Source organism: Fukomys damarensis, unplaced genomic scaffold (genome assembly GCF_012274545.1).
Source record: "Fukomys damarensis isolate Sample0158 unplaced genomic scaffold, DMR_v1.0_HiC HiC_scaffold_19, whole genome shotgun sequence".
In the NCBI taxonomy this organism is placed as follows: Eukaryota; Metazoa; Chordata; class Mammalia; order Rodentia; family Bathyergidae; genus Fukomys; species Fukomys damarensis.
Window position 1 is genome coordinate 41607411 of NW_022900931.1, and position 13669 is coordinate 41621079.

A 13669-nucleotide genomic window follows, 5' to 3' on the forward strand; every position below is an offset into this window, starting at 1 on the left:
TATTTTACTCTTAAATAAAATCTGAGTGCCATGCCTGAATTTCCATCAATAAATTAAAGATCTACGAAATGTGATACCATCTTTTCTAAATCAACTGAGAAATCCCTGTTAAATCATTTAAAAAGAAAAACAGTTATCAATACACAAATCAGATCCATAGCATAACAATAATCTTACACCGGTGTTTTAAAATTATCAATGTGTATACAGAAATGAACAACCATATTGGTCTAGAAATGTTAATTTATTTTTTTTTTTTTCCATGTGTACAGGGGTAACACATCGTACTAAATATGTAAGGTCATATCTACGTGGGTTTGATTACAGAAACTAATAAAGTATTCTCTAAATAATGAAAAAAGAATAAGATAAGACTATAAGAGTGAGAAGCAATTTAAATATGTTCAGGGACCATTTTCATCTCCAGAATTAAGGATTATTTTGATGTTACATCATTGCCTTTTCTCTTTTACTTTCCTTTTTAGTTTTATTTTAGGATTCCCTATTTTTAATGTTCATACAGAGATTTCTTTAACTGAAATACCGAATAGTTTCTTTGGTGTGAAAAACTATAATAGTACACAGGATCCTAATGAGATAATTAATAATGTGAAATAGGAAGTAAAGGGCTAAAGCTGTAGGGAAAGTGGGAAGGGTGGGGGAAAGGTAATAAGGGAGAGGAAAAAAATATGAGAAACTGAAAAAATGGAAATAAAGTGTTTGTAAATGGGGAGGGTAGGAGGGGGTGAAGGGAGGGCAGGGACAAGGGGAAAAATGACAATCAAGACCTATTATGTAAAGGTACAGAATCCCAATGATGAATGAAACTGTATTGCATACCTAGATTGTACCAATAACCTCAACAAAAAGAAAAAAAAATAAAATTATCAATGTGTTTTCATGTTTATCTTATTTAGACTAATGTCAACATAGGACATGTTCACAGCTCATGCACTAAAAGCATTTATTTGATGTTGAAGAAAGTAGTCCAGATGAAAATATTACCTTGATAAAGACTGTGCACAATAGCAATAAAGATTAGCCTGACATTATTTTTCAACTGTAGTAAACTTGCTACAATTTAAGTCTACTTCTGAGTCTTCTCTGGAGGGCATAAAGCAATTGCTTAAAAGTAGACTCATCATTAACTCTTCAAGAATTTCACTCAATACCTATTTACTTCCCCCACCTCCAGTCTAGGGGTTGAACCCAGGACCTTTACACTGAGGTATACCTCCAGCCCTTTTTTATTTTGGGATGGGTCAAAGTTGGCCAGACTTGGATTGAACATGTGGTTCTTCTGCTTCAGTCTCCCAGAGTGCTGGGATTATAGGAAAGAGCCATCACATTTAGCTCCTACCCGCCTTTTTTTCCTTCTCAATACTGGGAATTGAACTCAGAACCTTGCACCTGCGAGGCAGGCATGGTGCCACTGAGCTAAATCCCTGGCCCAGAGGTATTTATTAGGCAGAATTTTATTGATTTTTTTTGGGGGGGGGTCAAACTCAGGACCTTGAGCTTGCCAGGCAGGTGTGGCACCACAGAGCCACATCCCCTACCCTCCTTTTCCTCTTTTTGAGGTCAAAGATGTTACTTATTTTCCTCCTTGGTCCTATTGTCTGCACCTCTTAGATGCATTTTATTATCTTGGGATGCTTTGGCCAAAAATGTGTAAAATGAAACCAAACGATAGTCTACCGACAGTCTACCGCAGTTCTTCACAGTGCTAACTGTTCCAAAGCAGAGAGATGATGCCTGGTCTCTCTTACACATGGGTGGCAACTTCTACTGCAGAGCACATGAAAGAACCCGTGCTTGCTGTAATTAGCTCATTAAGATAAATACAGTAATCCTCTGCTTCAGAAATATGGCAGCTACTTATTCAAGAATTGTCACTTAATATAAACAGTCAGTTATTCAAATAATCAGCCTGTGTTTATAATATCAACTCAAATAAGCAAACAAGTATATTACTTCTAATTCAGTGGTAAGGACGGGGCACCATTTACTTCACTGATCTAGGATCCATACCACCAATCAGAAAGTTACTTCAATATTTCATAAATCTGCTTTTACTCCTGGCCTGCTGCCCCAGTGCCCAGCCCCTTACTCACCTGTGCGATCTGGATGGGCTGCGACAGGGGGATCTGCGTCATGGGCGTGGCGGCGGAGGCTGAGATGGTGGCCCCAGCAGCGCTGTGCTGCTGGCTGGCAGAGTGCTGCTGCACCGCAGCTGCCAGCAGCTGTGCCTGTGCTTGTGCCTGCTGTAGTAGCAACTGCTGCTGGGCTGGTGTCAACGTGAGCTAAACAAAATGAGAACACACGACGGGAAGGCTGCGTGAGCAGGGCATGTGATGCAAGTCCGCTGCTTTGAAACAGGTAACTCAAGTGGTGGTAGGCCCTAGCTACCCAACCTCACGGGTCAGCCTCAGCTAAGATGCTCATCAGTGATCAGATTACCATTCCTAGCAGAACTCTGAAATTAAAGTGGTAGCCCTTACACCGGACTTAATCATTCAAGCTTGTCCAGACTCCTAGGGTTCAGGCAAAATAGGTAATTAACTAGTAAGCAAGGGCGGGGGAAGGAATCAATGCTGACAGGATATGAAAAGAAATTTACACCCAACAAAACATCAAGAGATTTAGTCAGATGAATGAGGAATAAGGACGCTGGATATGACCATGAAAAGAACTGATAAGGCCCAGCTGCTTCCCATTAGCACGAACCCCTACCATATTCCATCATTTCCATTATGCCCTAAGATGTGACTAAAGAATATGAGCTCCATTTGTTTCTTTTCCAAGTCTCCCAACAGGCCCCTCCCTGACGCAATCTTTTCTGTTACGGAAAGCATTGAGTCTCTGCAACTTTACATCCCCTTTCCAACACGTTATCTCTATGGAACAGGTGGTGACAGCCATTCTCTTTACATGCAAATGAAGCTTAAGGTCCAGGTTTAAAGGCAGCTTCACCCCACAGGAACCTGGAATCCCAAGAGCCTCTCATTATCATAGACCCTGGTCACCAAAAATAAAACCCAAAGAGTAAAATGGGAAAAGTATTTAGAGAAGATTTAAACTTGCTTTCATAATGAACTTATTCATAATATGCTTAAATCAATGTAGTGTGCTGAACCTTCCTTTTGTTGACATGTTCTGATCAAACAAGAAAGAACTGAAATATTCGAGGTGTGTAAATTGTTACCTAGTAGCACAACCCGCCTTCTAAAAGGGCCCGAATATAATCTGTGCATTAGAACCACAGCGGAAAATTAAGCTGTTAACAAACTCAATGCCTTTCAAGATGTGTATGTATATATTTTTATTTTATATAATACAGATGCATATATTATTCTCTATTGATGGGATTTTTGTAATCAATTTTGCAATTGTTCTTAAAAGAGCCTTTCACTAAACGGGTGTGGTGGCGCACGCCTGTAATCCCAGCATTGAGGCTGAGGCAGAAGAATAGCTGTGAGTTCGAGGCCAGCCTGGACTATATTATATAGAGAGACTAAAAAAAAAAAAAAAAAAAAAAAAAAAAAAAAAAAAAAAAGAGCTTTTCAGTGCCAGAAAATAAGCCTGAGGAGGACTGCTGTAATATGAGTTGAATTAAAAAAAAATCTATCTTACCATTCCTCTCCCTCCAGATAATTTAAGATACACTTTCAACACTGGAAAAAATCCTCTGAATTACGTCTTAGAACAAAGGTAGCCGAAAAGTTAAAAGCTTTATGTAATCTCAGGCCAATTTGTTGCTAGTAAAAGTAAATAACCTTATTGGATGCTTGGTGCCCAATATTGCTGTATGAACTTTACATATAGTATCTCTAATCTCTGCAACAGTACTTGAGATAGGTTTACTAATATCTCCATTAACAGAAGGAAAACTGAGGCACAGAGAGATGAATTAATTAAAACACGCAGTGAGTGGCAAGGCCAGGATGTGAGATGACAGGTTTTATTCTAGAATCTACTCTATCCTATCCTGCAATGATGGCATAACTTCAAACTGAAAACTGCCATTTCATCAACATACTGTAATGGTTTCAAACATGTAACGACTCCACAGCATGATGAAGTAACCCCTGAAACACGGGTTTGAAAAGGTCTTACTCTATTCAGAGCATCTGCAACTGTAACAAAAGAAATCTAAATACTAATGACAAAGAGATGTCTAGAGTGTAGGACAATAGTGCCATGTTACTGTCAGCTCTAGTCAGTGGTTGTAATCAGGTATCAGCCAAGGACAGTTTTCATGGGAAGAAGTTTATTGCAGTTTTCTCAGTGAAAACTTACCCCAGTTATCTGTCCTCCAGCCAGCATAAGCTGAGTCTGGGGAATGGCTGTCTGCACTGAAGGCTGCTGGGAAGGCTGGTTCGGCTGCTGTGAATCCCCCGATTCTTCATTAGATTTAGCCTGAGGTGGAGCGGGGGAGGAAAAAAGGATTTCCAACAGTGAAAAGACTAAATATATTATAACTATATTTTAAGAATCATTTAAACCATGCGCTATTCAAATCCAGAGTTTTCTGATTTGTTTTTCTTCCTTTCTTAGAAGGCTATATCTTCCAAATTTTATCCTGCAAAGTTCTAAAAGTTTTTATTCCAGTGCCAGCAAACCAACAGAGTTGTTTTTTTTTTTTTTTTACAACCTCAAATCCTTAACTCTGAAAATAAGAAGGAAAGAACACATTTTAAATTCATTTCTGTACCAGGAGCTCCATACCAACATTCTCACATAGACCTGGTGGTCAATCTGAAGCTTCTTCATTCATATAACACCTCAGAGACTGACTGCTTGATTCACAGAACTCTTCATCTCTTATTTTAAAGAACTGTAAATCTAGCTAGTATCTTTCATCAAGTAACACGGGCTTGAGAGAAAATACTGCAGTCAAGAAAGAGAACACACTCCTAAAAGGGGCATAAAGAGAAAATTTTATGGTAATTAAAAATGGTTATGCAGAACATTAAAATTCTGCATAGATTTGCATATTTCCCACCACCTGTTTTGGGGACTGCAGCAAGGCTAATTAACATAAAAGCTCTGATTAATTCTGCCAGTCATTGAAAGATAATTACAGTGCAGGATTGTAAACATTCTGCACTGGAGATACAGCCTGTTTGCCAACATCTCTCTAAGGGATGAAAGCTTACCATGGCAACCAAGGTAATTTTCCGCCTCTTCTCCCTCAGAAAGGAAGACCACATTATCTCCTTTTCTTTTCCCTCCTTGTTTCCATGTGTTACTAGGACCGTATTCCACTGGGTTTCGTGGAATGCCCAACCCAAGGTCTTTAGTCATTAGCAACACTGGAATCAATCTTCCAGAATACTGTTTTTCCTTCTTGACTGTTAGTCACCTACACACTATAATGAAAGGAAGCAGCATGTTGACTGAAATGCTATGGAGTAACACATAATACTTAAACTTTGCCTGTTTTGCCATATGGTTCATAGAAGCAAAATATGTACCAGATTTAAGTTTTGTTTTAAATTTTCACCATCTTTTGGTAATGTCTACAAACAGGATTACTAACAATCTTAGAAGCACAACATTTTAGAGCAGAGGAGAACTCTGGCAATCTTATGTATGTCCCCACTTAAATACAAACAAGAAAATCTGAGCTCCAAGAGTTTAAGTGACTCGCCCAAGGTCACATAACTACTTAGTGGCAGAATGAGAATTCAAACCTAAGAACCTCATACTTCTCAGACCAGTGTTCTTTCCTCTGAACTATATTTTTTTTCTTTTTATTGAGTTTATTGGTACATTCTAGGAATACAATACAGTTACATTCATTACTGGGATCTTGTACCTTTACATGACAGGTCTTGGTTCTCATTTTTTCCCCCTTGTCCCTGCCCTCCCTTCATCCCCTCTTCCCCTCCCCTCCCCATTTACAAACACTTTATTTCCATTTTTTTCATTTTCTATTATTTTTTCTTTTCCCTTATTCCCTTTCTCCTACCCTTCGCATTTTCCCTACACCTTTAGCCCTTTTCTTCCTATTTCACACTGTTAATTATCCCATTAGGATCTGTGTACTATTAGTTTTTCACACCAGAGAAACTATTTGGTATTTACACATGTTCCTCTGAACTATAATGCTTCCCCTAAGACTGAAAAGTGACACGTAATGAGATCTTTGCAAAAGAAAGAGCATTTAAGAAATTATTTGACTTTTAAAAAGTTACATAATTTAGCTGTGTAACTTAGAATTGTTCTAGTGAACTTACATATCAAACTTTAAAAATAAACTTTTCTTATAAACCTCTGGAGTTAATTTTCAGTAGCAGAATACAAAACTGATTTTCAGTAATGGCAATAATTACTATTTTCATCTTTATGAGATACAGTAATAAAAATATAAATATTAATAAAATAATAAATAGTAATCTAAGAATTTCCTAGTATAAAATTGTTTTGTGCCCAGTAGAGAAAACTATGGAAAAAAAGGACATTTTGACCCATAATTCCATGCTCTAGCTTACCTGTACATTTAAAGACTGAGCAGCAGCCTGTAAACTTGTTCCAGCGAGCTGGACCTGTAGGCGAAGTAATCAGTAAACTAGTTTAATAGTGTTGACATTTGTCACTAGAATTTGTTATTAAACAAATACTGCAAAAATCTCTACTAAGTATATGTTACTGAGTAGAACTAAAAATTTAAAGGTCTGTGTTTGAACTTTAAGGACAAATGCATGGTGTCTTTCCCATCTTAAAAAATGCTAAAGGTGTTTTCCTACACTCAATGCACATCACTGAGGCAGCCACACTTGCGATCTTCCACATTATTTAACATTCTTGTCTGTATTCATAAGGTGCTTAGATTTTAAAAACTTTATCTATCCTCCATTTCATGCTAAAGGACACACTGGAACAAGTAACCTCTGTATATTATTTTTATCATTTCAAACAATCAGAACTATCTCATTTTAATATTTCTGTGATGTACCAGAGTAACAATCTTATATAGAAACACACCTATACAAGAATTCCTTAAAACATTTAGTTTTAACTTAAAACTCATCACTAAAATGAAAAATCTGTCCCATGAACCACATGTGAAAGTTTATTGCAATATTTAATATTCATGTCATACATTTAGAAAGTTCAAGTCATGGTTATGTTAAACTAAGGAGGCACATGGACTTGGGAACTATCATTTGGAAAACATAATAATCACTGACTCAGACAAGTCACCAATAGACGATCTCCCTACTGGGAAAAATACATTTACATATTCTTGACTATTCTTGCACAGATACTACTACAAATGGTAAAACAGTAACTTTACAGAGGGGGAAACCGGCAGACAAGTGATGAACTGAGCACAGTCAGAGGCTCCAGTAATGAGACACATGCCTTCTGCTGTAACACAGTGTGAAGAACATGCTACGAAGTCATTTCTGTTGTGTTACTATTATGAGTGGACAATCTGATTCTAACCATGGGTTTACTAGCAGACGAACCCAAATTGGGGAACACCACAAAGTAACTGCTTTGTACTATTAAAAAATGTCAATGTCCTGGAAACAAAGAAAAACCAAGAATGGAGAAAGAGACTATCAACTAGGCTAGAACAAATGGAAGCCTAAATTAGCCTGGGAGCAGTGGGAATAAAAAGTAGGGAGCATGAAAGGTATTGGAAAATACAACATGAGGATTCATGAGGATTGTGGGAACTGATGAATCAGATGAAAAAAATCAGCCATGAATTATTCCAGGATGCTAATCTGAGAGACAGGGAAAATGGTGACGCCACCTATGAGGAACATAACGAGTTCCATTTCGAATATATATCATATAGCAGCAAGATGTTCTGAGGTTAAATATAGAGCAATCAGGAGAGGCCAATCTAAAGCGATAATGTTTAAATTAAGACTTAAAGATAGCCAGTGGAGTTTCAGGTACAAAGATGTAAAGGAAATAAAGTTTACGCAATTTTATTTATTTAAATAATGACATTCCTGGGTAAAAGCTTTGGAGAAGTGGATACTTACACAGTCTTAAAAGGGTAACAGAAGCAAGGACAAAAACCACATGATCATCTCAACAGATGAAGAAAAAGCATTTGACAAAGTCCAATATCTATTCATGATAAAAACCTTTCAGAAAATTAGAAGAGATGGTCTCTATCTCAATGTGATAAAAGTCACCTATGACAAACCAATAGCCAACATCATACTAAATGGTGAAAAACTGAAAGCTTTCACTCTAAAATCAGGAACAAGACAAGGATGTCCACCATCACTATTCTTATTCAATATAGTTCCGGAAACATTAGCAACAGCAATGAGAGAAGAGAAAGAAACAAAAGGAATGTGGATAGGAAAGGAGGAAGTTAAATTATCGTTATTTGCAGATGACATTATACTCTACATAGAAGACCCCAAAAACTTCACCAAAAGACTTCTAGATTTAATAACCAAATTCAGTACCATAGCAGGATACAAACTCAACAATCAAAAATCAATAGCTTTCCTGTACACAAATAACAAACTCACTGAGAGGGAAATTAGGGAACCCACACCTTTCACAATGGCATGCCAAAACAAACAAACAAACAAACAAAAATGCTTAGGAATCAACCTAACAAAGGAAGACTTTTACAGTCTTAATGGGAAAAAACTATCTTTACAATGGATAAATCTGATAAACACCACCTTAATCAAGTAATCAAACAGTATCACAATAATGGGATAAGGAAATAGTGCACACCTTCTGATACAATGCATTGAACTAAACTCAACATCATTTCCATGGTATTTCTTTTGAGAACATTCAACTTGAGTGAGATCATGAGGGAATGATCAAACACAGTTGGGGGCATTCTATAAAATACTTGGCTTCTACACTTCAAAACTGTCAGCATCATGAAAGATAAAGTTAGGCTGAGGAACTGCTGTGGAATCAGGAAGACTGAACAGACTTGATAACTAAGCATAGGGCATGGACGGAGCGAACATTTACATATTGACTATAATCTAACATCGATGTTACATTTCTAGAATTTGAAATGTTTACTGTAGTTATATAAAAGAATGTTGTTTTTCTGAAAAATAAGCCAAGGTGTTTATAAGTAAATGATCATACTACCTGCAACTTACTTTCTAATGAGCTAGCAATAAAATAATTTTCTGTGTATACATATACTCACAGATAAAGCAAATAGGATAAAATAGTAATACTGCAATTTTAGACACTGTTCTACTGTTGCAATAATTCTGTAATTTAGAAGTTTTCAAAACAGAAAGTTTTAAAATAAAAAATGAGAGCATCCCTTTACCACTCTATTTATCTAGTTTGTAATATACTTCAAAGACTCAGCTACAAAACTACCCTGTATACATACTATGGGGTTACAATACTGAGCTAATCATTGTCTTCCTCTATATTTCCAATTATTGTATCATTTATTCACCTATTCAATTCATAATCACCAAACATTTCTTATATGTTGTGCTCTTTGGTATATGTTAGTGGTATGGGTAAACAAAAAAAAGGTCCCTGTCTTCATGGAGTGCAGAGTTAATAGGGCAACAGACCTAAACTAACTGATTGCATAAGTACATGCATATTTATAATGATAGTATGGAAAAGTTCGATGTGCTAACAAGTGGGCTGGAAAAAGTTGTCACACTGCATGTTAAGTATGTTTCTAATCGGATGGTAGATAATTATGCATAGATTTCTGTCTTGTTAAGGGATTCAAAAGTTTCAAGGTCTCAAATAAATTCTTTGGGTTTCAATCCTTTGGTGTAGGTGACACTGGAGGGTTATGATTGTGGTATTACTGGCTGGACCTAGAGGCCTTGAAGCTGGTGCAAGAGCTCTTGGAATATGGACAAAGTGAGAAGAAAGCATATCATTTATGTACCTTCTGGGATTTTTAATACATTAAGATCATGTTACGTTTTGGATCTTAAAAGTCCTCCAAACATTCCTGTGTTGAAAGCCTTGGTCCTTCACTGATGGCATTGCTAGGAGGTAGAGGAACCTGTAGGAGATGTGACCTCACAGAAGGGAAATGCATTTGAAGGGCTACTGGACCCTCAGCCCCTTCCTCCTCTTCTTTGTACCTTGATCACCATAAGGTGAACAGCTTTGTTCCATCAGATGATCCCTATTCATGATGTTCCACCTCAACACAGGCCCAAGTGATCATGGCCATGAACACCCTGAAATTATGAGCCAAAATAAGTCTTCCTCCTTTTAGGTGATTTTCTCAGGTATTTTGTCACAGCCAATGGAAAACTAACAGACTTACCACATATTTAAGCCAGTTAAAAGATGTTGTATCATGCAGTTGCCTAAACTCTACCTTTTAATAAACAAGAAAACTTATTTGAAAATTTGAATACGTTCTTACAAGGAAATAAGCAAAACAACATTTTTGTTTTTCTAGAGTATATTAAAACATATTCCTCAGTTAATTTCAGATACTAATTCCTCTTAACAATTTAATTAGAAGTTTCTCTATTTCTAAGATAGAGTAGATTCCCTCGCCAACAGGTATTACATTTGAAGAACTGCCCCATCACTTGAAACCACAGAGTATCAAACTATACAGACTATATCATTTCCTATACATAGATCCCTATGATAAAGTTTAATTCACGAATTAGGCACAATGAAATATTAGCAACAATAATAATATGCCTTTGACTCTGCAGACAATAAAAAAGCCTTAGAATAGCTTTCTAGAATTTCACCTGTTTTCCAGTAGAGAAGCTTATTTTCAGGTGGTCTGATGAGTATTTTGATTAAAAGAGTAGAGTAGCATAAAATTCATTCACAGCAACTTAATATTTTAACAGCTCCCTTAAGTCCATATGGGGCTTGCACCAGACCACCACCATCATTAGGTACCATCACTAGTGTCTCTCCTGCTAATGCTGCTCAGCACTAAATGAGTTCAGTTTTAAATGAGGCAGGCCTTTAAAATGTGCGATGCGCTGCCCTAAGACTTAATTGCAAACATAAGTCAAGAGGCTGAGACACTTTGATAATCCATCTTCCAACTTGTTTTCACTGTTTGCTTTCCATTTCGATTAAGTAACTTTTATTTATTTTTATTAGTAAATGTTTGCAATATATAATGATTACATTTATCATGGGGAGTTGGTACATACTGCCTTTTTAAAATTTTGGTATCGGGGATAGAACTCGGGACCTTACGCTTGCGAGGCAGGCGGTGGCACCACTGAGCTAAATCCCAGATGCTTTCTATTTTCAATAAACTACCATATTCCAAAATTCTTGAGTAGCGAATTTGTTGTGTTCCCTTTCCCTCTACATTATAGCTAAAACATGAATAAAGAGAATCCACATTCTTTTTTAGGCTTAGGAAAAAAAAATCATATGGTATCAGAGTAATAAAGTTGAGGTAAGCATTTTTAATCTCAAATTGGGGGTTTATAGTGAAGCAAAAATCAAAATGATCTGATACTGTTTAAAGGAGGGATGTGACCTTTTAGCTCACAGCCTCCCACAGCAGGTCTCAGGCAGTGACAACTATCTAGATACTCTGTTCAATAAGAAATTCTCTTTTTTTCTCCACATAGCTATGGGGTCAGTGGTTATACAGTCAACTAAACTGTAATGATTCTATATTAACCATCCAAAATGGCACCAAATGATGGTGGCAATTCGCACTAGGTATTAAATACTTTTTTTTTGAGGTGGGGGGTACCAGGGATCAAACTTGGGACCTTGAACTTGCCAGACACATGGCGGTGGAACCAACTGAGCTAAATCCCCAGCTTGGTTTGAAGTAATTTTTAAAAATCTTGCATTCTGAAATAACTTCCCCAAGCCCCAGAAAGTTGTCCTGGTCTTTTATTCCACTGTATACTGGAACAGAGTGTTCTACCTGATGGAGATGTCCAAGGAAAGCTTGGGCCTGGGCTGTTGAGATTGCTCCTCCAACAGGCACAGGCTGCTTCTGAAAGTCCAGACCATTGGTTTGCGTGCCTGGAAAGCAAGCAAAATAATTTTAACTACTGAAATAAACCCTAAAGAAATAAAGTATCAGACATCAGTTGCAATATTCATTAGGAGCCTATTTTCCATAAGCACTTTTCTAAATACCTCCAAGGAGAAGGGATTCAAAAGAAAACAAAATGAAAGAGTTCTCTTCAAAAGGTAGGACTGCAGGAAAAGCATATAATGCTGATAAAGCTTTATGAACAGAAATAAAAACATAAATAATGAGTCACAATCATAAGGTAGTGTTGGAGAACTCAGGTACAGATGCAGTGACTGGGTTTGAAACAGGTATGGAACTTAAGATGGCTTTAAGTAAGAAATCATTTTCATTGCTGGAATGCACTGCAGAGGCAGAGTTCTGAAAAGTTACAAGGAGCACTTGCTTCCTTCTTATTCGGCTTGAGATTTGGCTGGGATAGAAATTACTGGTCATTTTACCAAAAGCAAGAAAGGTTTACTATTCACTTAAACACTTCAAGGAAGAACAATTTGATGGCAAAAGCTTATATGATAAGCATAAAAGCCAAAAATTAAATATGTGTACTGTTTCCTAAGTACGGTTTGCTACATGTATCTTATTAGCAAGGACTCTGCTATATTTTTCAAAATGTTACACCAAGTGCTTTTTAACCACCTATGCTATGATTTGATGTTGGAATACAACTGATTTATGGAAAGACATGGCACCTTACCACCCAGACATACTGCCTAAGGGACAAAAGGCGGTAGAATAGAAGAGAAAGATAGGTAGAAATGAGACAAAGAAATTTTAATTTTAAAATTTTACTTTTAAGGAAACTGCAGCTTCAAGGTACAAAGTTACCCATTGTTACAATGTCCTCTAAACCCGTAGGCCTGTTTTCTTCCAGGCTTCTTAAGTCTCTGAGATACAAATATGCCTGCAAACTCGACCCGTGCTCCTCTTTCCATACTATAAATCTGTAAATTCCAGATTTCCAGCCTTGAGGAAACAGCACTATTAATTGGGTACCCATCTCTGAAAATCCAACACATGCAAATAAATGGTATGCATTTAACCTGGCTGACTAGTGGGTAACTGGGATTTACTAGGAACACATACCCAGAATAGATCGTCTGTCCTGAGGTTGCCAAACTCACCTAAACACCCCTAAACCCAAGTGATAACACATCTCACCCTTGAGCGTGCACACTCCTTTGAGTGTGCACTTTTTTGATTTTTCTGAATAACTCTATTTATGCCTCTCACTGACTTGTCCTATAATTCTTTTGTGTGGTGAGCCAAGTCTACTCCACGGAGGTTTGGCAAGGGCTGAGCTAAGGTCCCCATCCCTTTTTGTGGGACTGCCTAGGAACAGTTTTCAAATTACTACAACCAGTTATTATTTAGAAGAAGCCAGAATTCTTTGCACCAAGTAAAATGTAACAGACCAAAGGAACCTAAGACTCTTTTAGACACGTGGGTAACTGGAACATCCTATCTTCCATCTTCACGTCTATGTGTGGGCACACACTCAGAGCCCACCAGTGAGGAAACACAAGTCAGAACCTTAAAGCATTATTTTTAAAAGGTGCTAATTCCTGCCATTATATATCCTAATTTCTTTGGTATACTGCATGACCCTGAAGGGCTATTTGATATAATTATAAAAGGAATGTATATACATTCATTTCCTTTTTTTTTTTTTTTTTT

General features: G+C 37.1%; 1 protein-coding gene across 5 annotated transcripts in view; it reads right to left on the reverse strand.

The window, feature by feature from the left end:
- The window catches only part of Pou2f1 (POU class 2 homeobox 1), a 153127-nt gene that overhangs the window by 33324 nt on the left and 106134 nt on the right, over positions 1–13669 (reverse strand). For all 5 annotated transcript variants that reach the window (XM_010633948.1, XM_033765675.1, XM_010633946.3 and 2 more), the window contains exons 3-6: positions 11882–11982; positions 6498–6551; positions 4300–4419; positions 2115–2303 (exon numbers count right to left, since the gene is read on the reverse strand). In XM_010633948.1, the coding sequence (XP_010632250.1) occupies positions 2115–2303; positions 4300–4419; positions 6498–6551; positions 11882–11982 (464 nt within the window). The remainder of the gene's footprint in view (positions 1–2114; positions 2304–4299; positions 4420–6497; positions 6552–11881; positions 11983–13669) is intronic.